Source organism: Gobius niger (assembly GCF_951799975.1).
Source record: "Gobius niger genome assembly, chromosome: 13".
NCBI classification, from domain to species: Eukaryota; Metazoa; Chordata; class Actinopteri; order Gobiiformes; family Gobiidae; genus Gobius; species Gobius niger.
In genome coordinates this window covers 3,820,582-3,848,552 of record NC_136864.1, presented here as the reverse complement: position 1 = coordinate 3,848,552, position 27,971 = coordinate 3,820,582, and the positions used below count along the sequence as shown (strand labels likewise).

At 42.1% G+C, this 27,971-nt stretch overlaps 3 protein-coding genes across 4 annotated transcripts; 2 read left to right on the top strand and 1 right to left on the bottom strand.

The window, feature by feature from the left end:
- Positions 1–966: 966 nt before the first annotated feature.
- LOC306972850 (uncharacterized protein) lies at positions 967–5,065 on the top strand (the record flags this gene model as incomplete). The annotated part of the gene is made up of 4 exons (XM_079569557.1): positions 967–1,086; positions 2,749–2,887; positions 4,628–4,724; positions 4,877–5,065. Exons 1-4 carry the CDS (start codon positions 1,032–1,034, stop codon positions 5,063–5,065), a joined length of 480 nt encoding a protein of 159 aa, XP_079425683.1. The 5' UTR covers positions 967–1,031.
- A 1,434-nt stretch (positions 5,066–6,499) lies between these two features.
- On the top strand, positions 6,500–27,465 carry LOC306973105 (uncharacterized protein). Of its 2 annotated transcripts, XM_079569926.1 has the most exons (5): positions 6,500–6,656; positions 6,844–6,982; positions 7,167–7,275; positions 8,374–8,452; positions 27,371–27,465. In XM_079569926.1, exons 1-5 carry the CDS (start codon positions 6,590–6,592, stop codon positions 27,427–27,429), a joined length of 453 nt encoding a protein of 150 aa, XP_079426052.1. In that variant the 5' UTR covers positions 6,500–6,589; the 3' UTR covers positions 27,430–27,465. The 2 variants fall into 2 exon arrangements, with proteins under 2 accessions (XP_079426052.1, XP_079426051.1); XM_079569925.1 differs by lacking the exon at positions 27,371–27,465 and having other exon boundaries at positions 8,374–8,513.
- Positions 16,066–24,194, bottom strand: LOC306972760 (chitinase-3-like protein 1; the record flags this gene model as incomplete). The annotated part of the gene is made up of 10 exons (XM_079569466.1): positions 16,066–16,550; positions 17,004–17,136; positions 17,660–17,776; positions 19,933–20,115; positions 20,292–20,415; positions 21,598–21,722; positions 21,818–21,983; positions 22,060–22,116; positions 23,285–23,489; positions 24,170–24,194. The coding sequence occupies 10 exons, from the start codon at positions 24,192–24,194 to the stop codon at positions 16,066–16,068; spliced, it is 1,620 nt and encodes a 539-aa protein (XP_079425592.1).
- Positions 27,466–27,971: the final 506 nt, after the last annotated feature.

Below are 27,971 nucleotides of genomic sequence, written 5' to 3'. Positions count from 1 at the left end.
TAAAATGGGAGTTTAAAATGTCATTGTAATAATGATTTCCAACAGTTTGCTGCTCGGGTTCATTCCGAGCGAACAATATGAATAAGTTTAAGGGATCAACATTGTCTCTGTTGCAGTAAATTAAAGTTCACAAAGTTGCACATCAATAGTCAGACAGTATTATCACCACATGTCACATTAAATGTACATTCATGCAGACCATCAACACGATGTCAGGGAAAAGGATGAGCTACATTATGCTAATGTCCTGCTGAGGGTCGGGACGTGCCCTGGTGGGCCACAGCACTTTTGGGCCATCAGAAAACATGACTGACTCAAAACAGACTCTCTCAGCTCAGCTGTTATAGGACAACAGGCTGGTATAACCTGGACAACAGGCTGGTATAACCTGGACCATCATTTACAAAGTTTTTTGTGTCATTTGTTTCGACACAATTTAAAAAGTAACTTTTTTGTCTTGTTAATCTACCAAATAATGACTGAGGCTTGAGGCCTTCATTTCATGATCAACAAACAGCCGTCGTCACTCCTGAGGAAGACCACCATAGCAGCTTTACTGTCAGGCATAACTGTCTGCAGAAAACATAACAAAGATAGTACCAGGGTCCACCAGGTCGCAGGACGGATCTACAGGGGTGCAAAAGGGTGCATTGCAACCTCACTTTGAAATGTTTGCATTTGTTGTTGTTGTTGTTGTTGCCCAAAATCATTAGAAATGCGTTAAGAGAGTTTACAAACAGTAAAAGCCAACACAAATCAGGTCTAAGGCCTTTAAGGAAGGGCAGTGCGCAGCATGTGAGCTATTTCACAAACAGTGTCTAATGAGGAACAGAATCTTGGATTCTTGCCCAGTCTTTCTTTGCTGTTGGAATGAAACCGAAAGCTGTCATTCTTGAGCTGGTTCGCAGCTGTTTAGGGCTATAAAAACCTCTGCTGCATCAGCGCACATCCACATCTGCCCAAAAACCTCTCCAAACTTGCCAGGACGTACGGGACAGAGTGGGACCCCCAGACACCACACATCCGTCAGCATGACAGCCCTGACTCTGCTGCTCCTCCTCGGGGCGTTTGTGCTCGTGAACTGCGGTGAGTTCAAACACTCATTCTTCATCCAAGTTCAGTCAAGATATTGATTTTGACTGGGTTACATTTACTTTAACTTGAAACTATAAGACTTTGTGTCGTTCATGTGGAGTTAGGCGACCTAACAGACCTAATTGGATTAAAGGTGTATGTTTAAGGCTCTGTGGAGGCTGCAGCACCCCCCGGTGGACAGTTTGCACATTACCGACAATATTAAAGGCCCTATACCAGATTTCTTTTATCACTAGCTGAGACCCGGCCTTTTGCCGGGCCTCGCTAGTCTCCACATGTGATATTCTGAGATTATGAGTGATTACAAAGAAATGTCCAACCCGTCACACAGTTCAGCTGTAGACCAGTGGTTCCCAACCCATTCCAAAAACTATGGCCACTACAAATGAGTAAAAGAATGAAGGCAAAAATCAATTGCAAACAAACTGCAATTGGAGTGTTTGATGCACCCGTGCTCCTGTCTTATAAACTACGACAATATTGTCGCTAAACTCGGGGAACAGGATTCAAGAGACAGTGGAATAATTATTGATAAATATTAGGGGTTCAGCTTTAACGGTTTGGGTCACGGTGCAGGACCCGTGGTTTGGTGCATCACGGTAGTGTACAATAAAAAAAAGTAATAAGTTGGTTTTGAACTGAAATAGCCTAATGATCGTTGTTAGACAGTATGTATAACCTTACAATAAAATTGGCAATGCGTTCAAAGCTGCTTTAGAATAAAATGTACCTCTGGGCTGACAATACGTGAAAGCAAAATAGAAAACAAATGGTACAGCAGCAAAGAAAAAAAAAAAAAAGAAAAAAAACTACGCAGTGCAGGCCATGCGCTCGTTAAGTTGTAGTTTCATTTTCGCTTTTACTCACACGGAGGATAAATCAGTCGGAGCAGCGCGTTTGATTAGAGGCTCGTGTTTGAGCAGGTTTTGGGCACGCACGCACACACATACACACACGCCCACACACGCACACATCGCCCTGTTTGGAGGCGCACGGCAGTCAGATCTCGTGCACTCGCGTTTTTGTGACAGCGGGTTGTCCTCGGACAGCAGCACCACCAACCACGCACACACTCAGTACTGTCGCCAGGCTTCCTGGTGTTCCCAAACGGTCTCCCATCCCAGTTCTAACCAGGCACTTCCCTGCTTAGCATCCGAGGAACGGTCTCCCATCCCAGTTCTAACCAGGCACTTCCCTGCTTAGCTTCAAAGTCGGTATGGGAAATAAACATGGCGGCGCCCAGGCGGCGGCCATTGAGATAGCGTTTTCTATAATAGATAAACAATGAAAGAGAAAGCCACTAAATTAAAAAGTCAATTGTGTCCAAACTCATTCCCAACAAACATATTTGTAGCTCCCCAAGTCTTCACGGAGACAAGTTTATAGGCACATGTACAACTTTAAGGTCACTTTTCACAATCACTGTCATAGAAATGCTGGAAAACTGGCCTGAAATTAAGATATTGATACAAATGCTTTATTAATAGATGCACAGAGTTTGCAATGAACTAAAAGAGGACAAAAATAATTTTGTTCCATTACCAAAATAAAACACAGGCATAGTGCATTTAAACAGCCCCTGGGGAAGATTCAAAGATCACTCAAGTTACCAGTGTTTGGGACAGTTAATGTGAAGTCACTCTATTATTTCAGTGCAACGGGACTCGATGACAAAAGAAGAGCTCACTGAGCTTTTCAACAGCCCAGTGAGGACAGCGGAGAGGGTGGTCCGAGCCAAACAGAACATGCCCGACTCCGCCAGGTCATACCCCTTCACCCACAGCGGAGTCAGGTCAGTGTAAACCCCACCTGGGGCAGTGGGTGAGTCTCTGGCTCCATCCGAAACCCTCAAACAATAGCATCATAATAGCATACAGGTATGTCCTAATCCTATAGCTCCTGATCCTTAACCTTTCATGGGGTCAACTGTTAGATCTCTATGCAGTTAGTGAACTAGAGCCTCAGCAGCATTTTCCCAATTTGACCGTCCTTACCCAGAGCAGAAAACACAAGGGAAGTGACATCACCAACAGCTTTTCTTCTTCTTCTAAGGTTATTGCCGGACTGCAAACAAAAACACATGTCGCCACCTACTGTATTGCGTACAGTAGGTGCAATACTATGTTGGACACTATGCCTATGTCCTTTATTTGGACAACATAGTGTCCAAATAAAGGACATAGGCATAGTGCAAAACAGAAACCAGACGATGATAAAAAGCTGTTTCAGATTTACTTTCCACAGCTACAGCTTCATCACAGAAGTAAACACTGCTCTGGTCAAATATTCCACCAGATCCTGTCCTTTGGTTCATCCTCAGAGAAAGATGCCGTATTAAAGGGATGTTTCAAGATTTTTGACATAGGGCCTCATTTCCCAGTTATCCAGAGTGATTTCTGGAGATATTTTTTTTTGTAATTCATGCAGTTCTTATGTTTGAAGAGTTTCGTGGCGCTAGGCTAGTGCAAGGCTAGCGCATTTCTACGGTATCAGCTAGCCTGCATTAAAAACAGTCTGACCCGCTCCACACTGAGGCAAATCACTTATAACACCAGACTAACCATATAAATGTCTGTGTCGATAGAATCATTTTTGGAATATAACTGACCTTGCATCACATGAATGATCGCATTTTGAGGGACTATTTTCTAGCAGATCACTCCGCCGCTGCGTAGCTTATACAACCACGAAGCTGATGCTGCTAAATATAAGTTATTTTAAATGCAAAATGGTTAAAATTACTCTCTCGACACAGACATTTATATGGTTAGTCTGGTGTTATAAGTGATTTGCCTCAGGTGCTCTGTGGAGCGGGTCAGACTGTTTTTAATGCAGGCTAGCTGATACCATAGAAATGCGCTAGCCTTGCACTAGCCTAGCGCCACGAAACTCTTCAAATATAAGAACTGCATGAATTACAAAAAAAATATCTCCAGGTATCAGCAACACTCTGGATAACTAGAAAATGAGGCCCTATGTCAAAAATCCTGAAATATCCCTTTAACACACAGTGATGTCTGCTTCTTCTCTGCACAATGTCTGCAAATTACACACGTGGCTTTAAGTTTCCTCTGAATGGAAGCAAAAGCACAAACTGCCTTCATTTAGGCCGTTTACTGAGTTTACTCTTTAACACACTGACATGTGACTGAGCTGTGGTGACGACAACATGGATTTTGTCACTTTTATAAAGTCTGGCTTGTGCAGAATCTTTTTATTTTGTTTATTTTATTTTTGTTAAATGTGCACCTGTCAATCAACAGTAGTTGCGCATGAAGAATCACTCGAGGGTGGGGGCGAGAGGGGTGGGGGGATCGGCGGCGCAGTGGCTTAGGGGATGGCACATAGCTCCTAATCGCTGGTAAGGAACCAGCAGAGGTCCCTATGCCTAAAGAAGCTATGAGAGTTAGCATTGAGGCTCCTTTTCCTAACTCCTTCCTAACTGACAGCCCAATTCGGAGGCTTCTTATCATGGCGGACCCTGGCACACATCTTGTTGTTGGCGTAAGACCTCACGCTGTGCTCTCCGCAGGGTGACTATGGAGGATGGAAATCAGTACCTGATCCACAATGTCCCAAAGCTCGGCCCGGTGGTCACGCCCGTGGAGAACATGTCCAACAGGTGGCGGGTGAGAGCAGCTCCTTTTCCAACCTTCTACTGTGGATTGATTAAGTTATGAATCTGCAAACATAACAACTTCCAGCACCATCTGGCAAAAGCATTTCTGGTTAATACTCGGTGTCCAGTGCTTCAATCCTGCTGTGTGTTTGTCGTGTGCAGGTGAAGAAGAGGGAGACCCTGAACGTCGATGGCCATGCTACCCTTGGACAAATCCGGGCTGCTGCGGGGACCGAATACAGACCATTGAAAAACAACTGTCACGGTGCGTCCAAAAGAATGATGAAGGAGACGAGAAGGAGGATGGGGGACAGAAAGGAGAGGAAGGCGAGTAGGAAGAGATCTGGGTAAATAAATCTCAGAGTGGCGTCCAAATGATGTCATAATAAATGGAGAGGCTGTATTTGTATTAAAGTATGGCATGTCCATTTCGTAACATTAATAAAAGGCTAAGGCTAATCATAAAGCTTTCTTATCCATCGTGAACGACAGGATAATACATAAATGTGTCAGGGTTTCTTCCTGAAAGTTGAAATGTGTTTATAAACCCACCCCTGTGAAGAAGTGCGTCAGGAAAGTTAGGAATGAGTTCGGACACAGCGTAAACTTTGCTCACTGCCTTTTTATTGTTTGCAAACATACACAAACTAAGGTACAGGGCCTTTAATATGCATAATATGATGCTTCTATAATTAAGTACAATCCTGTTTTGATAAGAAGCATGTTATATGTATCATATACACACTGCATAAACATCCATTCACTGTTTTGTTATACCGTGGTGTATACTGTGTATTTTTAAACAAATCAATAAAACAGCATTTTAAAATCTAATCTTATTTGTGACAGTTATTTTCGGCTCTGGTTTTAGTTCAGTCCATCCAGAGGTTTTTTTTTGAGTATCTGAGTTCCACAAAGTTGTAAATCTGTACCCACAGCACAGTCAGGTCTAAGATGCAGAGGGAGCCAAATGAGCCTGGATAAAACTGGAGTGACCGGACTGTTGTTAATACTTCTTGACGTCTGTAAGAGGTGTTCGGAACATGTTATTTTTATAAAGTAAACACATTTAACTCTCATGTTACGAAATCAAAACGAACTCCGTCTCTGCTTTAAAGGACCAACGACATATTTCATAATGTTTTAGTCGATATGATCCTCTGGCACTCAGAGACTTGTACCTAATGTCTGCTGCTCTGCTGTGGACTCTGGATCATGGACTGTGTTCACTTTGCCAGTAAATAAACGGGAAATTCTAAAGTTGAGCAACTGTGGAAGTGCGGCGCAGATCTGTGAGAACATTTACCAAACAAGAATTCAAATCATTTTAAATGAGAATAATCTGTATGTTTTTTGACTGAACCATCATTAAATACTTCTCTAACCTCCGTACTCGGCTTACGCTGATCCTCTTTTCTCTTTTTGTGTCTGTGATTTGCCCCCGGTGTGTTCGTAAGGCCGTCTGTTGCTAAACCAGAAGGTAAAAGCAAAACTGCGCCGGCTGCTCCTCTGCAAGACTCAGCTTTGGACGAGAAAACAGCATGTGGTTACTATGAACTTATGAGGAGAAAGTACAGATTCTTGTGTTTAAAAAGTAAAACTCCTCTGGTCACTCTGCATAGACCGGAGTGACCAGTGTGTCTTGCTCAGGAACACAACATCAGCTTTTTTTTGATGAACGCAACAAATTTAACACAATGTTTTCTGTCCTTGTACTTTTTACAAAGTTGCGAAATCTTTGACCAAACAAATCCATACAGGAGGCGCCAGGGGTTTTCCAGAGTTGTGTCAACCCAAAGAACAGAGCTAGCATATAAACCAGGTCTGAGCGAGGACTAAACCAGGTCTAATACAGGACTAAACCAGGACTAAACCATGCTGCGTCTCTGTGCTGTGGTGCTGATGCTGGTGGTGTGTGCACAGGCTGTTCCCGCTGTCAGAGGTGAGTAAAGACAAGATATGATTTAAAGGCTGTGGGAACTATTTTGGAGGAGCCAGGACTGAACCAGGACTGAACCAGGACTGAACCAGGACTGAACCAGGACTGAACCAGGACTGAACCAGGACTGAACCAGGACTGAACCAGGACTGAACCAGGTCTAACCCAGGTCTTTGTTGTCATGTTTCAGAGCAGAGGGACCTGTCCCCCTCAGAGCTCAGAGCGCTCTACAACAGCCGTGTGGTGAAAGCTGAGCGCTTCATTCGTCCTTTAAATGGTTTGCCAAACTGGGTGCCCAACCTGTACATCACCACCCACAGCGGAGTCAGGTCAGTGTGAGAACAGTGTGACTCAGACAGATACATGACTTAATATAAAATGTAAATAATAATGGTAATAATAATGTAAATAATAAATCTGGTGCATTTATCCTTTGCTCGGCCCAGTCGCCCTGGGACATTGTGACAGAGGTGTGGCTGCTTCTGTCTGACCCTCACACTGTGCTCTCCTCAGGGTGACTCTGCAGAACGGCCGCAAGTACTTGATCCACAAAGGCCCAGACTTCGGCAGCGCCTCGGACACTGTGGTCACAGACGCCGCTCACATGTCCAGCGTGTGGCAGGTAACTGCCCTCTGCTCCGTCTGACCCTCCTCTCTGCACCTTTCACACATACTGTTACTTTAATATATGACACAGGAACACTTTAGATCTGTAATGGCAACAGACATTTACTCTCCTACTAGAAAAGAAACTGATTACATCTACTTTAAGTCTAGGCGTGTCACGATAACAATGTCTAAAGCCTGATGTATATCACGATTAACGATATTATTGAAGGCCTTTAATGTCACAGAAACTCTACAGGCTCTGTTCAAAAAGGACTTCCTCTTCAAAAAGAAAGTATTACATTTTAAAAATTGGGAAAAATGCAAATAAATATATGCAGATACTGTCATCTATTGAACTAAATACAGTAATTATCATGACCTAACGAGCCCATGTCCCTGACTAGGTCTAACCCAGGACTAAATCATGACCTAAACAAGACTAATCTGGGACAAAAACCTGGTCTAAACCAGTAAACCTGGACTAAACAGGGATTAAACCCATGACGTGCAGTCACTCTTTTGTCCCAAACTATTTTAAAATCCACCAAATGTTTTTTTATTTTGTCTCTTTTGTTTAAAGCCACACTGCGTAAGATTTCACAAAATTATTAGAATCAAATACAAGCATTTATTTTATTACAAATATGTTATTGTTGAATAAATGAACAAACTACTGTGTGTCTTTGCTGTGAGTCGCTCAGACCTGATTCTAACTTTACTGTGAGACGTTTCCAGCTCGTCTCCATGGAGATGTGACTAAAGTCAGATATAGTCCATGTCCATTCTTTGATCACCTACTGCAAAAACTGCATTTAGCTGGTCACTAAGAGCATGTTTTGTATTGCTAATATGTTATTGCCAAATATACTCATCATATTTAAAACATTATATTGTCTGACAGAGCTCTCTTCTCCAGTGACTCCTCCATATAAAACAACCATCAGAGACAGGAATAGGCCCACCACACTGTCCACACTTAAAATGCTCCAAACCGAGAGAGCTCTATTTGAAATGACAACATAAAACTATAACTAAAGTCCACCAGCTGGATCTAACCATGACTTTAAGCAGAGGGATTATTCATGTGAGCCTGTGTGTGTGTGTTTTGCAGAAGAAGGGCGATGACACCCTGTGCTTCAGAGGGGCTGTGACGGTCGGGGACATGGTGAAAGCCGGGGGAGAGAGGTACAGTGTGTGGAGACTGAACTACTGCCACACGGCCACTGGAAACATGCTGGACCTGTGCTAGATCAGCTTACCTTTAAGACTTTACTACATTTATTTGAATATCTTCTCTGTGCACCGGCCAAAATGAAACTCAACATCGACGACAAAACAAATGCTGAATTCAGAATTTTGGAAAACGGACAGCTTTTGTGTATTGTGTATTGTGTATTGCAAAAAGAAATAATATGGCATTTCAAAATAAAATACTGAAAATATACATCTATGTGTGTTGGTCTTGAGTTGTTGAAAGAGTTGGGGGAAAAGAGAAAAGTGTTTTTATGCTGTTTGCAGTTATTTGGAAGCAATCTCTCATCTTGATCATTATCTTTCACTTTGTTGGTTGGAAAATACAATACATAATGTAAATGTAATGTAACAACACATTTCCTGAATCTCCAGGACCTCAGGAGAAACACGGGAGGAGAGAACAACATTGTCACATGGTAAAAATCTCAACAACAGCAAAAAACATTGATTTTGCTAATTTCCCCTTTACTGACTTCCTTGATCTTTCCTCCATGAAGCGAAGTGCACAAGACTTGTTATGACCTGCAGAGGGCGCTCTTGACCCAAGGAAATTAAATTGATAAACATTTATGATCACAAGAGGCTGCACAGGCTCCATTAAAGTCACCAGAGATTCAAAGGTCCTAAGGCTGATTTTTAGGCCTATATTTCAACAATCAAAAGGAGAAGTGAGCAATTATCAGTTCTACCAACCTTATTCTTGACTTTCCACACATATTTTGAAAATCCCAATTCTTCACATAGATTCCATAGTAAGCACGTTTCACAACTTTGTAAGAAGTATCGATGGGGAGTGAAATATTTAGGTAGTGTGGCCCAGAGTTTGGTCCTGCAGGCACCAAAGTGTGTTGTCGGAGTTTAAACAAAACACAACCTTAGTTTCGTTAAAAAATCAGCCTTCTATTAGCTTACATCTGTCCTTCAGTAGAAAGGACCACGGTCACAGAGATGACCAGTAGCTCTTGCAGGTGAGTTTTTTAGCATTTCTATGAAAGTGACCTTGAAAAATGACCTTGGAAGTTGTGAAATGTGAAAAGGAATGAGTTAAAGGTACAGGCCACCGTTTTTCCACACTGAGATATGTTCTTACCTGATCTTAGACGAGTTGATGTGTACCTGTCTGGTCTTTGTGTGTGCCCTCAGTCATGCAAAACGACCAAAGATGTTGTTAGCACTTGGCCTCTCCCAATGTATTCCTATGGCTCCAAACGGGGGTGAAGTTAGAAACCACTGAGCTCTTCCACAGGCACAAAGACCTGACAGGTACGTATCAACTCGTCTAAGAACATATCTCAGTATGGAAAAACTGTGGCCTGTTGCTTTAAGACCACAGGTAATATTTTATTGAGGGGCTTCCTCTTTAAAAGTAGTAAGTAACATCCATGAAGCACGGAAACCTGTCATATGCACTTCTTCTGTCTTTTGATGAATTTGTTACATGACCTGTTATGTATGAATACACTCAAACAAGCTCTCTATTCAAACCCAAATCTCCTTCCGGCTCTCTATTAATAATAATAATAATAATAATAATAATAATAATAATAATAATAATAATAATAATAATAATAATAATAATAATAATAATAATAATAATAATGCATTGTTTTTCATATAGCGCTTACTTGGACACTCAAAGACGCTTTACATTGCACTATTCGTTCACTCCATACTCGGTGGTGGTAAGCTACTATTGTAGCCACAGCTGCCCTGGGGTAGACTGACGGAAGCGAGGCAACCAGTCTGCGCCATCGGCCCCTACGACCACCACCAACCACTCACTCACTCACTACATTCGCCAGGCTTCCTGGTGTTCCCAAACGGTCTCCTATCTAAGTACCTACCAGGCCCTTCTCTGCTTAGCTTCCAAGGTCTGACGGGATTGGGCAGAGCAAAGGCGGTATGACAGGTAGTTATTTACAAACTACCTGTCATTCTTCTGGCTGTAATCTGATTTGGCCCACTTGGATCTACTTGAGACGGACAAAGATTTATATACCGTAATAAAACCCCATAAAACACATCAATATAAACGGGATGATCTATCAAATACCTCAGTTGAATGACAGGTAGATACCGTAAGATGTGTACTTGTACTTGTGCAACCCTGCGACTTCATTGACTGAGGGTTAATGTAACTCTTTATCTTGCAGTGAAAGTTCAGAGTTCATCATCATTGATACTTAATCAAGCTATGAGTCCCAAGTTAGGAAATATGATTGACCTGTTCACCTCAACAATAAACTGGACTCGTCCCACAACATCAACGCCCTGTACAAGAAGGGCCAGAGTCGCCTCCACCTTCTGAGGAGACTGAGGTCCTTCAGAGTGAGCAGGCCTCTGCTCTCCACTACGCTGCCGTGTGCTGGGCCCCGGGCCGCACAGAGCGGGACAAGAACAGACTGGTCAAGCTGGTCATTAGGGCCAGCTCTGGACTCTGTGGAGGAGGTGAGGGACAGGAGGTCACCTCCCAAGCCAAGCTCACCTTCATCATGGACAACACCTCCCACCCACTGCACAGGACTGTAGAGGAGCTGAGCAACTCATGAGCAATAACTATGCAAAACTACGTGCAAAAATCTCTGCATCAGCGTCACTTAATCAACCACCTGCACTCGGGCTGCACATTTTACACTGCCAATGCTGACATTTTGATATTTTACATTTTAGAGTCTGTTCTATTATGTTTAATTGTTTATACTTTTAGCCCCTTAAATGGTAAATGGTCTCAACTTGTATAGTTGCTTTTCTACCTTCGTCAGGCCTAAAGCGCAGCGAGGAACCAGTCACCCAGTGACACTCTCATTGTGAGGTGGATGAAGTGTCTTGCCCAAGGACACAACGAGAGTGGGCACCTTCAGGATCTGGGATTCAAACCCCCGACCTTCTGATCATGAGACAACCTGCTCTACCAACTGCACCACCATTGCAGCTTTTTTGTATTCATATAACATACCTCTATTTAATATTTAATTGTTCACAATTCCTGTGTATTTTTCACCCTGAGTGTTTCCGAGAGCTGATGGAACGAGTGAATCTCTCTATTGTTAGATCAATAAAAGCTTATCTTATCTTTATTATGACGCCAGAGAGTGATCTACTTTTCCCCGCATCTGCTTAAAGGGGGCCTATTATGCAAAATCGACTTTTTCAAGCTTTACATCATGTTATTAAGTCATTCCCTCATTAAAACCATGCCTGAAGTGTTGCCTGGGCACATTCACGTATTTTCGAGTAATCTGTAGAAACTCTGATGGCGGCCATTTTAGGGATAAAACGCCTGATTCCTTCAGGAAACGCCCTCGACCTCCAGGATACGCCTCCGACCTTTCGTCACCAGCCGAGTAACCAACCACTGCTCCTCAGCAGAACCCCCTCCCCGCAGTGTCTAGCCCTAAGATGTAAACAGTCATCATGGAGGATTAGCTCCATGTGTTGTGAACCGGAGCTACAGCAGACTTTTACAAAGACACACATCAGTGTTTCTGTTACCGAAACACCCAGGATTCAAACCGGTGACAAGAACGCTTATTTCAGTGTCTGGTTCTGCGCTGGGCCTTGATGATGCACAGAGCCTCCGGAGAAAGCTAATGCTAAGCTAAACCTCGAGTCATCACGTGAAAACGAAAAATATGCACAAATAAAGTCAATAAAACCACCACACACATAAAGAACCGTTTAACAATGATCACACACGGAGCCAGGCTTGTTGATTTGGAAGTTTATTGCTCACATTTCATCTACAATGGGTCATAGCCGAGTGGTTTTCTCCCGGAGCTAACAAGCTAGCCGCGACAAGCTAACGGGAAAATTCACTGAATACAAGCAGCATATTATGCATTGAAAACGTCACTAAAACAGGCAACTGCTTGAAGCAGCCTTTATGATGATCACACACTGAGCCGGGCTTGTTGATTTCGTAGTTTATTGCTCACATTTCATCTACAGTGAGTCGTAGCCGAGTGGTTTTCTCCCGGAGCTAAGGCACTATTAGCCGCGACAAGCTAACAACCTTCACCTTCACAACATTCATTGAAAACAGGCAGCATATTATGCACAAATAACGTCAATAAAGCAGCAACTACTCGAAGCAGCCTTTACGATGATCAGACAATGAGCCTGGCTTTACACATTTGTGGTTTATTACAGACTTTTCATCAACAATGAGCTGTAGTCGATTATAACAAGCTAACGGGGTAACCTCGAAAAACCACTGTCCACCTGCAGATAATGTCCGTCTTTGAATCGTATGGGCTCCTGCAGATCCTGGTGTCGTCCATGGGGGTATAGTTAGAGATCCATAGGGCATGGCAGATGCAAAGAGATAGCCTCCAAACAGCAGTTATTTTTCAGGCAAGAGCCCCTTCCAAGCGTCCGGTGTGGAAGGTTCGTTTCCAAATAATATCCTGTGTGGCCATCGTTCACAAAGTGATAAACAGTAGCTCCTTTCCAACAATAAAAATTAAAATGCACCGATCGTAGTTTCAATACTGTTGAGACAAGCGCAGTGTTGTTGTGATGCCACAGACAGCGTGTGGAGGGGGCGTGTCGCAAAGGGTCAGAGGTTCTTAAAGAGACAAAGGCCTATTTCAAGTCATTTGCTAACGCCATTTTGAAAGAGCAATTTTATACAAGGCAGTTATTCTAATTTACTGCATTGACAGACCAACAGAAGGTTTCGTCATCATTGTAGTGTGCTATAGACTGGTGCTATGTGGCTGAAAAAAGCATAATACCCCCTCTTTAATAACAACTCTCTCCCATTCATTCTCAAAGGTAAATATGGATGCAGTACACCTTTTGGCCACCAGCGTCAAATTGGCGGCACTGTTTCACTCCTTTCGCAAAGTTAAAGAGGGGGTATTGTGCTTTTTTCAGCCACATAGCACCAGTCTATGGCACACTACAATGATGACGAAACCTTCTGTTGGTCTGTAAATGCAGTAAATTAGAATAACTGCCTTGTATAAAATTGCTCTTTCAAAATGGCGGTAGCGAAAGACTTGAAATAGGCCCCTGTCTCTTTAAGAACCTCTGACCCTTTCCGACACGCCCCCTCCACACGCTGTCTGTGGCATCACAACACTGCGCTCGTTGTCTCAACTGTATTGAAACTACGATCGGTGCATTTTAATTTTTATTGTTGGAAAGGAGCTACTGTTTCTCACTTTGTGAACAATGGCCACACAGGATATTATTTGGAGACAAACCTTCCACACCGGACGCTTGGAAGGGGCTCTTGCCTGAAAAATAACTGCTGTTTGGAGGCTTCTCTTTGCATCTGCCATGCCCTATGGATCTCTAACTATACCCCCATGGACGACACCAGGATCTGCAGGAGCCCATACCATTCAAAGACGGACATTATCTGTGCAGGTGGACAATGGTTTTTCGAGGTTACCCCGTTAGCTTGTTATAATCGACTACAGCTCATTGTTGATGAAAAGTCTGCAATAAACCACATGTGCAAAGCCAGGCTCATTGTGTGATCATCGTAAAGGCTGCTTCGAGTAGTTGCCTGCTTTATTGACGTTATTTGTGCATAATATGCTGCCTGTTTTCAATGAATGTTGTGAAGGTGAAGGTTGTTAGCTTGTCGCGGCTAATAGTGCCTTAGCTCCGGGAGAAAACCACTCGGCTACGACTCACTGTAGATGAAATGTGAGCAATAAACTACAAAATCAACAAGCCAGGCTCCGTGTGTGATCATCATAAAGGCTGCTTCGAGTAGTTGCCTGCTTTATTGACGTTATTTGTGCATAATATGCTGCCTGTTTTCAATGAATGTTGTGAAGGTGAAGGTTGTTAGCTTGTCGCGGCTAATAGTGCCTTAGCTCCGGGAGAAACCACTCGGCTACGACTCACTGTAGATGAAATGTGAGCAATAAACTACAAAATCAACAAGCCAGGCTCCGTGTGTGATCATCATAAAGGCTGCTTCAAGCAGTTGCCTGTTTTAGTGGCGTTTTTAGTGCATAATATGCTGCTTGTATTCAGTGAATTTTCCCGTTAGCTTGTCGCGGCTAGCTTGTTAGCTCCGGGAGAAAGCCACTCGGCTATGACCCATTGTAGATGAAATGTGAGCAATAAACTTCCAAATCAACAAGCCAGGCTCCGTGTGTGATCATTGTTAAACGGTTCTTTATGTGTGTGGTGGTTTTATTGACTTTATGTGTGCATATTTCTCGTTTTCACGTGATGACTCGAGGTTTAGCTTAGCATTAGCTTTCTCCGGAGGCTCTGTGCATCATCAAGGCCCAGCGCAGAACCAGACACTGAAATAAGCGTTCTTGTCACCGGTTTTAATCCTGGGTGTTTCGGTAACAGAAACACTGATGTGTGTCTTTGTAAAAGTCTGCTGTAACTCCGGTTCACAACACATGAAGCTAATCCTCCATGATGACTCTGTTTACATCTTAGGGCTAGACACTGCGGGGAGGGGGTTCTGCTGAGGAGCAGTGGTTGGTTACTCGGCTGGTGACGAAAGGTTGGAGGCGTATCCTGGAGGTCGGAGGCGTTTCCTGAAGGAATCAGGCGTTTTATCCCTAAAATGGCCGCCATCAGAGTTTTTACAGATTAGTCGAAAATACGTGAATGTGCTAAGGCAACACTTCAGGCATGTTTTTAATGAGGGAATGACTTAATAACATGATGTAAAGCTTGAAAAAGTCGATTTTGCATAATACCCCCCCTTTAAGGAAACACTGTTGTGGTGTCTTTATCAATCACAGAGTGTTGTAGCATCAACTTTCCCAGTTTTCCAACTTTTATTGCAAAGGTTGTTGACATCAACAAAGGGACATGTTAAAAACTGACTTATAAAAGAATTGATGCTGAACTGACACGTTATTGAATGAGGTAAAGTCACTGTAGGTCGGCTACTGTAAAACTGTGTTGTTTACATTTTGCACTATATTGCTACAATAGTTCATTTGGTTCAACTAAAACTTGGCTTTTGCCATAGTTAACTTTTGTTTTAATGTAGCATGTTATATGCATTGATAGACTCAAATGCAAATACTGTACATAAACCAAAAAAAAAAAAAAAAACTGGCACTTTTTCATTTTGGCCCTCAGATACAAAAGGTTTGGGCACCCCTGGTATAGGCCTAAGACAGTGTTTAAATGTTTCAGTCTATAAGAAACTGATTGATGTTTTGTGTGTAAATTGCCATAAATATAATAAAATCACAGAGCGAAACTGTAATGTGATCAAACCTCAAGCAGTCAAGAAAGCCGATAATAACAAATCAAAATAGATCTGATTGGGGTGAAATTCATTGGAAATATAACAGTGTTAATTCTGGGATATAGAAACAAAAGACTTTAAATGAATAAGCCCCTTGAAATGAACTTAGATCAAATGTTACACAGAATTTGGCGCTTAGAACACTTGAAATCATTGAAACTCAGCTTGAAACTGCTTTCCACATCCAACTTTATTTGATCATTTCCTGTTTCGTTTTTTGTCTTTTTACGATTACAGGCAATACCATGTTGACTGAGAAACCAAAACAAATGATTCACGTAGTATTTAGGCGCAGGTTTTTTATCTGGGCCAGTCGCAGCATTTGCAGGCGTCATTGAAGACCAGACTGCCCTGGCACCATTTCAGGTGCGTCTGCCCGTTTGCGCACTGATAGAAAGATTGTTTGTTGCTCTCGTTTGGATACAGCCCGTCTGGTTTTCCTGCGCAGAACCCGGCCCCAGGCGGCGGCGTCGGGGCGGCAGTGGGGGCAGCAGTGGGGGCGGCAGTGGGGGCGGCAGTGGGAGCGGCAGTGGGGGCGGCAGAGGGGCCGGCAGAGGGGGCGGCAGAGGGGGCGGCAGTGGGGGCGGCAGTGGGGGCGGCAGAGGGGGCGGCAGAGGGGGCGGCAGTGGGAGCGGCAGTGGGGGGGGCAGTGGGGGCGGCAGTGGGGGCGGCAGAGGGGGCGGCAGAGTGGGTCGGCCGGGGGGGTTTGGCGGTGGTGGTGGTGGTGTCTTTAGGAGGGGACTCAGTTGGAGCCAATGTAGGAGGATGAGATGGAGTGGGGAAGTCTGCCAACACAAAGACCAACACAGCTTCAGATGACAACGTATTGTTCTTAAATAAACTTTATGTGCCGCCCAAGATGTGACTTCCTGTTTCGATCCAGCACGCCAAAATAAAAGCACCATCTTGTTCATTAGTTCAACTTTCTTTCTGTGTATTTAGTTATATTCTTGTAATGTTGCAAGTACCGGCTGAACTAATCAATGAGATGAGCTGTGTGCTTTTATTTTGGCGTGCTGGATCAAAAAAGGAAGTCACTTCTTGCGCAGCATTTTGGGCGGTCCTCACTTATTTGAAGGACTAGAATTGGGTTTACATTAGGGTTTTGGTTAGGATTAAGGTTAGGGTTAGAGTAATACATTATGTCTATGAGTGTCCTCACTAAGATCGAAGTACAAGATTGTGTGTGTGTGTGTGTGTGTGTGCGTGCATGTGTGTGTGTGTGTGTGTATGTTTACCTATTTCCAGCGCTGAGCGAACGTGGTTAATGAGTGGAAATCTTCCTTGACCACAGAACTGTCCCGTGAAATCATCCAAATCCAAATACCACATTAAAGCTCCGCCAAAATTGTTCTTCTTCAAATACTCCACCTATGGACAAAGAACACAAAACATGGAGAAGAACTGTCATTTTTGTTACTGTACAGGCGACGCTTGCGAAACTGAAGCTGTGTGGAAAGGACATGGTATGGTCTGGTTTTTATTTAGACAGGGACAGTGCACAATTTAACATTGACCAAAAGGAAAGATGCATTGTACCAGGTTATAGCAAAGATGCTATTTTCCACCTGTAGTCCCTGGGCAGGTTGATGTTACAGTACAAAAACTGATTTTAAATGTAGATGAATACTTAACCATGGATTTATTCATTTTGACATCATTAAAAACATACATTTAATTTAAACAGGATTGGAACATTAGAACATTTTGCACCGGTCCTTTTTCTAGGTGAACGGTCGCTCCCACATGACGTTGCAGATTATGAGTGCAAGTTTGTTTTTCTAGAAGCCATTTTTTGTCATGAAGAGAAAAATGAAGCCGACCTTGTTTTATTTTAGTTCAGTGGCACTTTCCTGCTTTATGCTTTAAGCTGTTGAAATGCAGCGCTGCTTACCTTGATTCCTAAACTCTGCGTATTGTCATAGCCAACCCAGCTATTGCCTTTAACTGCATACGGGACTTTCTGTTCGTCAATCCAGTTGACACTGGCTCCGTGGAGAAACGAGCAAACCTGTGGGACACAAAAGCCTTCAGTCACTTGTAGCTACACTTATGTAATGGCAAAGCCCAACAAAAGATGCATGAGCTAAAATAGGCAAGGCAGGTTTACTTGTAGAGTACAATTCATACACAAGGCAATTCAAAGTGCTAAAGGTAGTTATTGATTGACTGCGGAATTCTTCCGCAGTCAATTATTGGTTTTCATGTTCTTTATTATTATTCCTCTTCCATCTTTTTCCCGATTTTCTAGAGCTTTCAGCACCTTCATGCTTTGTGCAATTTATGCAAGTTATGCATCAAAACGTTCCGCATGTTGAGGAGAAGGGTGCTATTACTTTTGGGACTTCTGCAACTTACGGTTTTTCCGCAATCGGCCAAAATGTCGGAGATTTTTCCCATTGACTTATAATGGGGCTGCCGCAAATCCATGCTTTTCTGCACTTTTTTCTGCATTTTATGCAATTGCTGCACTTTGTGCATGTTCAGCTTATGCAACTTGTGGGTTTTGAGAAAAAATTGTCCTTCTGCAGTTTTCCAGTTTTTTTATACGAGAGTTTGAAATTTTTGCATTGGTGTGTATGGGGGAATCCAGCCAATGGGGAAACTCCAGGCCTTTCAGCCATTTATGCAGCTTCTGCCAATCAAGCACTGAGGCCATTTCAACAGTTTGACCAGTTTATGGAATATAAAAGTCTATGCAATATTAATAATTTATGCAAATTAACCACTTTATGGGATTTAACCAGTTTATGCATTTTAAAGCGTTTATGAAGAGTTTATGCCATTTAGGATTTATGAATTTGAAAAAGTTTATGCAATTTACATAATTTATGCAAATTAACCCATTCATGCATTTTACCATTTTATGCAGTTTATACAGTTTATGCAACATGACATTTTATGCATTTTACCAGTTTATGCAAATTAGATTATGCAAATTAAGCAATTTATGCAATTTGAACAGTTTATGCAATTTCTGCATTCGCTTCCCGCAATTCCGCAGTCAATCGCAATGGCGCAGCCATTGCATTTCTAGTTAGTTATGTTTTCCTCTATTGTTTAAAGACATTTCTGTTTTGTTTTCTACCTACTAGGAAATGTGTCCATCACTGGAATAATACCATCGAAAGTAGATACTGTATATTAACAGTAGGGCTGCTCGATTATTGAAAAAATAATAATCACGATTATTTTAGTCATAATCCCCCTCCTGGAGCCACCACCTTAACGTGGAGGTGGATCCTGGAGCTCTGTTGTCGGGGGCTTCGTACCCCTGGTAGGGTCTCCCATGGCAAACAGGTCCTACAGGCGACGGGTCAGACAAAGAGCGGTTCAGAAGCCCCTTATGAGAGACCAACAGGCCCGAGAATCACGAGGCCGTCCTTCTGTGGACCCATCACCTGCAGGAGGCGCCATAAGTGGCTGGTGCAATGTGATTTGTGGAAGAAAATGGATGGATGGATTTTAGTCACAATTGAAAACATGATTATTCAAACAATTATTTGTTGCATTTAAAAAAAAGTCTATCTTTATTTTATTTATTCATTAATCAAAGAACTATGCTGAATGTTTTCTGTTTCTGAACAGTCATGAAAGGGACAAATGATTTCACGTTTGCCTCGATTGAGGAGAGGTCTCTGTTTCACACCTGCCCCCTGCTGGCCAGCCCACACACCTGCGCAAGCAAACTTGTAATCCTGTCTTTAAATGTATTGTAACTGTTGAAACTGTTGCATAATGTTTGTTTGTCTTTGTTTGTCTTTAAGAATAATATTTTTTTTCCTTTTTTTTTAAAGAGACTCTACTAAAAATGTTAAAATTATGTATTTTCATCCCCCTTCATGTTCCAGTTTGAATGAGCTCAGACCTGTTCACCACAACTGCCTCTAAAATCCTGCACTGTCACTCAAAAAGTTGTTACTTCGGGTCCAAAGTGCCATCATGCGCAAGCTTAATATAGAGACTGCAGTTACACATAAGACCAGTGGTGGCAGTAGTGAGCATAAAATGATCAACTTGCATCTTGTCCTTTTAAACATAATGTTTTTTTTGTTTGTTTTTTCGATTATGCAACTGTTGTAATCGTTTAGTGTAATAATCTAAACCGTAATTGAATTTTGATGAATTGCACAGCCCTAATGAGCAGTGTGTGTGGAACATAGTGACCTCATAATAGGACAAGAAGCCGGGCTCTCTGGTGTAGGTGCCTGCAGGAGCCGGTCCACTGGCTGGAGCCCCAACCCCATGAGCTGAGGTCGTTAAGCGAAACGTGCGCCCGTAAGTCGGCAAACCAACCAGGAGCTTCTCCGCAGCGGCGCCCTGACTTCTCCAGTAATTCATGGCAAAATCCTGCAAAATGAGACAAATGTAGTTTCACACTTCAACATGAAGGTACTTAAAGACATTTATTAGCTGAATCAAGTGCTAATGACAATACATCACTTTATACATAGGGTCATTATTTTGTATATATATATTTTTCTGGTAAAGACACAGTAACACAGAATAAGGAGGAGCCTGCTCACCACATTGTAGTAGATGTTGTCACCGTAATCGAAGGAGCTGCGGTAAAGAGGGCTGCTGTGTCCCGTGAATGGATCCCACGCACCGTGCAAATCGAAGGTCGTGACGCTCACAAAGTCCAGTGTTCTGTAAGACAAGGCAGGGCAAGTTTACTTGTAGAGCACAATTCATGCACAAGGCAATTCAAAGTGCTTCACAGTTGCATAAAATTATAAGAAAAATCAATAAAAACATCCACATAAAATTCATCAATTACAGTAAAAGGCACGAGTGCAGATAAAATACTTTCAGTCATATTCACGGGCAAAAAGAATAGTTTTCAGCCTGGATTTGAACATTGTCAGAGTTGAGGCCTGTCTCACATCCTCATGAAGACTGTTCCAGATTTTAGCTTTAGCCTCACCGTGTTTATTATTGACTCTGGGAACCACCAGGAGACCCCTCCCTGAGGTTCTCAGGGCCCGAGATGGTTCATACGGCTCTAACATGTCAGAGATGTACTTCAGAGCTAAACCATGAAAAGACTTGTAACAAGCAGAGCTGTTTTAAATTCTATTCTCTGAGTGACAGGAAGCCGGTGCAGCGACCGGAGCACTGGACTAATATGGTCGTATTTCCTGGTTCTGGATGTTCTGCAGCTCTGATAGCTTGTTTAGAGAGGCCAGTGAGCAGCCGTTACAGTCGTCTAACCTGCTGGAGACAAATGCATGGATAAGTCTCTCTAAGTCTGGTTTTGACACTTTTCCTCTGATCTTAGCCATGTTTTTCAGATGGTAAAAAGCTGCTGATGTTATTGCTTTGATGTGGCTATTTAGGTTCAGGTCTGAGTCCATGATTACCCCTAAATTTCGAACCTGACATTTTGGTTTTAGAGAGAGAGACTCAAGGTGACACTTTGTCTTTGTGCCTGTGGGCCAAAAACACTGATCTCAGTTCAGTTGGAGAAAGTTGTTTTGCCTCCACAAACTGATCTGTTGCAGTGACAGTGTGTATCTACAGGCCCATGTTCACCAGCTGTCAGTGACACGTAGCAGCTCTGAGTGTCATCTGCATAGTTGTGGTACGACACATTGTTGCTGTTTATTAGCTGACCCAATGGAAGCATGAACAAGTTGAATAAGAGGGGTCCCAAGATTGACCCCTGGGGGACTCCACAGGTCATGGCCATTTTATCTGAGACGCAGTTGCCAAAGTACTTTGATGTGCCGTGTTCTGTCCCCACATTACTGAATCATTGGGATCATTAGAATGGAGCAAAGAAAGACAAGTAGAGCGACGAAACAACTACATATATTTGCAGAAACTGACCGTGTCACGTCAGCGATCTCATATCCATAGTCAATATTTGTTTTTTGGCTTGCCACAGCAGCAACCAGGAGGAGTCGGGGTCGTTTGGTCGCAGCAGCTTCCACTTCAAATGCAGCAAGTAATTCCTAAATGTTGAACAGGAGGTGGGAGTGCATTGCTCAATCACAGACCGAACAGTAAGCTTGTAATATTGTCACTTTATAGCTTATAGACGTATTACCCGGCAGAGCGTAGTGAACCGCTGCTTGTCACTATGTGGACTTCCCCGACCCCCTGGATACATCCAGTCCAAGCTCAGTCCGTCAAAACCGTGCAGCCTCAAGAACCGGACTGCAGACTGGATGAATGTCTGTCGATTGGCGGGAGTTGACACCATGATGGAAAACCTGGGCGAAATTGGTATCCATAAGCTACTATTGCAAAATGGAAGTTTTATATGAGACAGTTTGATCCGGCTCTTACTGTGTTGACCCAAAATTCCATCCACCAACAGCAAGTAGGGTTTTCAACTTGTTGTTTCTGTAAAAATAGACATTAAAGAGCATTAGAAGTAGATTCACTGAACAGCCACAACATTACAACTCCCTGCCCAATATGTTCTTTATTGGGCTCACAGTCTTTAAAACAATACGGACTCAATTTTCCTGCATCTGAAATGGCACTCTTTTTAAATGTCATTTTTGTGATGACAGTTCTCTATAAATCACTTTAAATTACTATACAAAAATCTATGTATACAAAAAGTTAACTTGCTCCCCTATTTCTTCCATCTACTCACACAGGAGTTCTCAACTGGTGGATTAGAACTTTCTTGAACTTTCTTAGTGTGGAGATGTTTCTTGAGTATGTGGATAAAAATGTGGATTTTTATCCACATACTCAAGAAACATCTCCACAATAATCAGATATTCTGTCTCCTCTGAATGAAGTGCAAATATGTCAACAAAATGAACCGAGAATTTTAGACCAGGGGCCGTATTTCTAAAGATACTGAGAATCCTCTCAGAGAGCTCCTTACTTAAAAGGATATTTCAGGATTTTTGACATAGGGCCTCAATTCCTAGTTATCCAGACTGTTTTTTTTGTTTTTTAATGCAGGCTAGCTGATACCATAGAAATGCGCTAGCCTTGCACTAGCCTAGCGTCACGAAACTCTTCAAATATAAGAACGGTATGAATTACAAAAAAAAAAATCTCCAAAAGTCAGCAACACTCTGGATAGCTAGGAAATGAGGCCCGATGTCAAAAATCCTGAAACATCCCTTTAACCTAAAAAATCCTAGCAAGAAGTCTTAGCTTAGGTCAATGAGCGCGAGTGTTTTGAGAGGCAAATTTCTTCTGGCTCTTCTGTCCGCCATTTTCTTAAAAGTCCTCCTGACTCTAAAGTGATCTCACCTTAGGATCTCTCTTAAGAGCTAGGATTCTTTAGGAACAGCTTTTTTCTTAACTAGGATCTTCTCTTCACTTTTAGGGGACATTCTAAGAGAACTAGGAATATGGCACCTGGTTTTGTTACAAGAATAGCTCCAAATTCATGACTTCAGGTTTTTTTTTATTGTTTTTTACACCCATTCGTCTGCAGCGTCTTGCTTTAAACACACGTATGGTTTCACAGCTTGTCATAGACTCACTGTGTCTCACTCTGCACTAACTCGTCCATCATGACAGAAAGAGAGTTTGGACTCACCGGTTCTTGAGCGCGTTGAGCTGCCCGTACAGGACGTCGTCGTTCCACTCGTACGTGGACAGCTGGTTGGTCTGGCTGATGATGGAGTAGGCGTAGATCAAATGAGTGCAGAGGTTGGGGTCCACGTTCTCAGGCACAAATCTGCCCAGCCCAGGCCGGTACTGTGACCAGTTGGTGAAGTAACACACGAGTTTGTAACTGGAGGCTTTGAAAACAAATACATAGATGATAAATAGATGGATATTACTTTGCAGAAATATACAGAAGAATGTAGGATCCATACCATATTGAACGCAAACCACCAGGAGGAAGAGACCTGAGAAAGACATCAGCATTCGGTTAGAAATTATAAACACTATTTGTACAGTCATTGATTTGAGATTGAGATCAGCAAATGAAACCCATTAATCTAAACCTGGCTCCTTCCATAAATCTGATTTTGCAGCTCAGAAACATGGCCGTTTTGTTTTTTCTTCACTCATCAGTCGTCTCGTTTTAAAGCTAACTAACTTTTTTCCTCAAAGTTCCTGAAACTTCTAAATAAATAAATGAATGGATGAATACATAAATAAATAAATACCAGTCAGTAGTCTTGCCATGTTTCTTGATTTGACCTAAAACAAAACAAAAAGAGCTCTATTTAGCATAAACACAGGATAATTCTGCCCTAAAGCAGATTACTTATAAATCGATGTGCCGGGGACTGTTCTATATATATGATAAGATCAGGACTAAGTGTTTATACAAGGGGTGGAGCCTATTCAAATAAAACCTAATTATATCTTAAGGCCCCTCTCGAACTCTCTACGATGGTGTAATAGGTGTTTCTCTGCCAACGGTAACAACCTCCTTAATGTATTTACTACAGCCGCTCCGATATCGCACCCAAGTTATCTTTGCGGTGACGCATGAATAGGTTTGTCAAATCTATTACAACACAGTGTTCAGACTGTTGTGCCTTCCACCCTACGAAATGCAAAAAGCAAACTTACAACTCAAAAGACGTTCACTATCATCAGTACAGGTTTTTCAGTTTCTTCTGTAACCATTCTGCAGGTGATTTGCTTCTTTGGGTCATTGTCTTGTTGCAGCTCATCCTCTGTTGAGTTTTACCTGTTGGATAAATAATATCTGGATAAACTTGTGAATCCATTGATGATGGCTCGTTGTCCAGGCCCTGAGGCAGAAAAGCAGCCCCACCATGATGCTCCTGCATCAAACCTCACAGTGAGCAGAGGGTTTTGATGTTGTTGTGCTGTTTCATTTTTCCTCCTCACATGACATTGGTTTTGGTTTAGTTTCATCAGAATATTTTGCCTGTAGTGCTGTGGAACATTCAAGTGCTCTATTTGTTTTTTAGACAGCAGTGGCTTCCTATGTGGCGTTCTGTATGAACCCCATTCTTGTTCAGTGTTTTACGTACAACAGAGATGTTGGCATCTGCCAGTGATTTCACTCTTGGGTTCTTTTAAACCTCATTTTGCCTTATTACTTTATTCCGCGCTGTGTCCTTCGGTCACCTTTACAGGGCGGCCTCTCCTTGGAAGTGAAGCAACAGTGAAGCCGGACTGTCCCCATTTATAGTGCCTTTGTCTAACTGTGGATTTATGAGTTTATTTATTAGTGCATTTACATCCCTTATCTGTGTTATCACTTACTTATTCCACGCTGTCTCTTGAAACGTCTATGTTATGGCCAATAAAAATATGATAACATGTGATTGTTTGGGTGCGTTAGTGAAAGCAGACACTGTTTACTCATCCTTATGATCCTCCTGCTGTAAAACCATCCCCTTTTATAGGGAGCTGTCCACCACACATGTCACTCTGGGCCCCTGTGATTGTTACATATGGGGCCCATTATATAGATAACACATAGAGTTCATTGTCACATAGTCAGGACATAGATTCTGTTTGCTTTGCCCGGGCCATAAACAAGATACGAGTCCATTGTTCTTGCCAGCGGGGCCTTTTATGGCCGGGGCCATAAACAAGATAAGAGTCTTTTAGTATTGCGAGTGACTTCATGTGACTATTCACCTTATTCCGCCCCGCCCACTTTTGCCTCTTTTTGCCACAGATCAGCACTTCCTTTGTATTGACAGTAGAGTTGTTTAATCGACTGATTTGTGTTCATTTGCACCATTTCTCTGCACAGCCTGAAAACGACTTTATATTCGTGTAGTAACTGATTTTATCTTCTCCAGTTCTATGTAAACTAATCGGAGTAAAGAGGCTGCACAAGTCATGCCCACAGGAATAAGGTGAATGGGGCACACACATGACTTTGGCATCTTCGAGCACACTAGTATAACTTTAATCTTTAACCATACGAAATGGTGCATGTAAAGCCGTTTACAAATAAAATGAATTATGACATAAAAACATGAAAAGACTTCCTGTGACGCCATGACTGGAGGAGCTGCTTGAGTCCTTAGCTCCAGGGAAAGACCCACAAACTAGCCAAGATAGATCACATTTAATCTAGAAAATGAAATAAAGTCATTAGAAATCAAGCATAAAAGCTCAAATAAAACATTGTTGAAACTTGAAGCGTGGAAAGAACTAGATAAAACTCTTACATATAAAGTAAAAGGGGCTGTGAGATTCATTAAACAGAAATGTTACGAGATGGGAAATTGTTAAACACAAGCAAACAGAAAAGTTCACAATATAATTGATTTACACTTAAAACAATCGTCAGTAAGGCCTGAAGAAATAGCCAATGCATTTGCATCTTTTTACAGAAAGCTGAACGAGGAACCAAATCCAATCAATGACCAACTGAAAGATAAGTGTGATACATTTCTTCTCAAACTTCCTGCACTTTCTAGAGAAGAAGCGTCATGGTCTCAGACATAAGGAAGGCGAAATCCGGGACGTGATTAAAAAGTTAATAAATAGCCGGATCCAGGATCCAGGATGGGCTTCCTGGAAAACTTTACCAATGTTTTATTGATGCTTTTTTACCACTGCTGATAAAGGTCTTTAACTACGCTCTTAAGAATAGTGACCTTCATGATCGGAGGCAATAATTTCAGTAATTTATAGTGATGATATCGACTAATCAGCCTTTTATGCAACGATCTAAAGCTGTCGATCAACATTTTAAAAGTTAAAAAACGCATCCACCAGAATCAGGGTTTTATACTCAGTCGACATATTGCAAATAATATGAAAAGAACTTTAAATGTTATAACACAAGCCAAAAACAATAAGCAAAACTCAAGGCTGATCAGTTTTGAAGCACAAAAAGCATTTGTTACTGTCAACTGGCAGTTTTTTTTTATATAAAACTCTGTCATTCATGGGTTTCCATCCACAGTTTGTGGAATAAAGATGATATTCACAAATCCTGAATCACGGGGAGAATGGATGTTGTTCAGATTTGTTGGTGTCCTTCAGGGCAGTTGCTTCAGTCCTTTGTTATTTGCAATCATGAGCCTGGGCCTCTTGCTGCATTAATTAGGATTAATGAAAATATCAAAGGCATGAAGGATGGGACTAAGAAACAATGTGAAATGTTGCTCTTTGCTGATGATAATGTAACATATATCATTGACCCGGCCACATCGATAACCCCACCTATAAAAGCCTTTGAAGATTACAGAAAGCTTCTGCCTTTCAAATTAACCAATCCAAATCATGCTTAAAGGTCAGTGGCCGACAAACCGAACAGGCAGATTTCATTTTCGGATCTAACCAAGGGTTGAGATAACTTGGACGTATGATTACTCCACAAACATCACAATTTTGTGTCCTGAAAGTGCACACTGTCGTTGTGTCCTTGGGCAAGACACTTCACCCACATTGCCCCCAGTGTCTGCGTACATTGGTGCATGAATGAGAGTATGAATGGGTGAGTGGATCCTTGCTGTAAAGCGCTTTGAGTGCCTAATGTAGGTGGAAAAGCGCTATATAAGTTGAGACCATTTACCAATTATTTCAATCCAATTATGGTAAAGTTAAACTTATGGATGAACATGAAAAATATCTTTTACGATGGGACATTTGACCTCTCGCTTGTTGGAAGAATAGAAACAATTAGGATGTACATACTACCAAGGCGAGAGCCGGGGGACAGAAGTACAGTGGAAACTGCAGTACTGCCACACGGCCACTGGAGGCATGATGGAGCTGTGCTAGATCCACCATGGCTGAGCTGAGTCAATAAAACAGAATAAAACTTCAATATGGTCTGATGTTCCTTTGTTTCCAGTGTATTTTACAAAACAAAAACAGCGGCTAATGTCCAAAGCATGCAGTTTTACTTTGTTTGTTTTTTCGCAGTAAGTTACAAAAAAGAAAGAAAAAGTCCATCTTCATGTTTATTTTGCATCCTTAGCCTCCATTCTCAACATTGATTTCTTGAACAGAGCTTTAAATTGAATTCAATTCTATTCAACTTTCTTTGTGCGCTGAATCCCAACAACCGAAACACAATGCTGCTTTACATTTGTTCACATTTGTTTTGTTTCTTAAATATTTCTTCCTTCCAAAAATCATAAACCTTGTCTCACTTTTGGAACAGTCCCTGAATCTGCACAGGTGACTTGTTTTTGTTCCATTTTCTTCCATTTTAGTGCTTTTAGAAAAGAACATTTCCAGTAGTTTAAATTCCTGATTCTTGGATCTGTAGGACCTCAGGAGAAACTCAGATGTGTTTCAGGAGGGAACAACATGGTCAC

Excerpts from the sequence above, each read along its gene's own strand:
- LOC306973105 (XM_079569926.1), top strand. The coding sequence starts at position 6,590 with ATGCTGCGTCTCTGTGCTGTGGTGCTGATGCTGGTGGTGTGTGCACAG. Across the intron at positions 6,657-6,843 it reads GGCTGTTCCCGCTGTCAGAG|AGCAGAGGGACCTGTCCCCC; the intron begins GTGAGTAAAGAC and ends GTCATGTTTCAG. Across the intron at positions 6,983-7,166 it reads ACCACCCACAGCGGAGTCAG|GGTGACTCTGCAGAACGGCC; the intron begins GTCAGTGTGAGA and ends TGCTCTCCTCAG.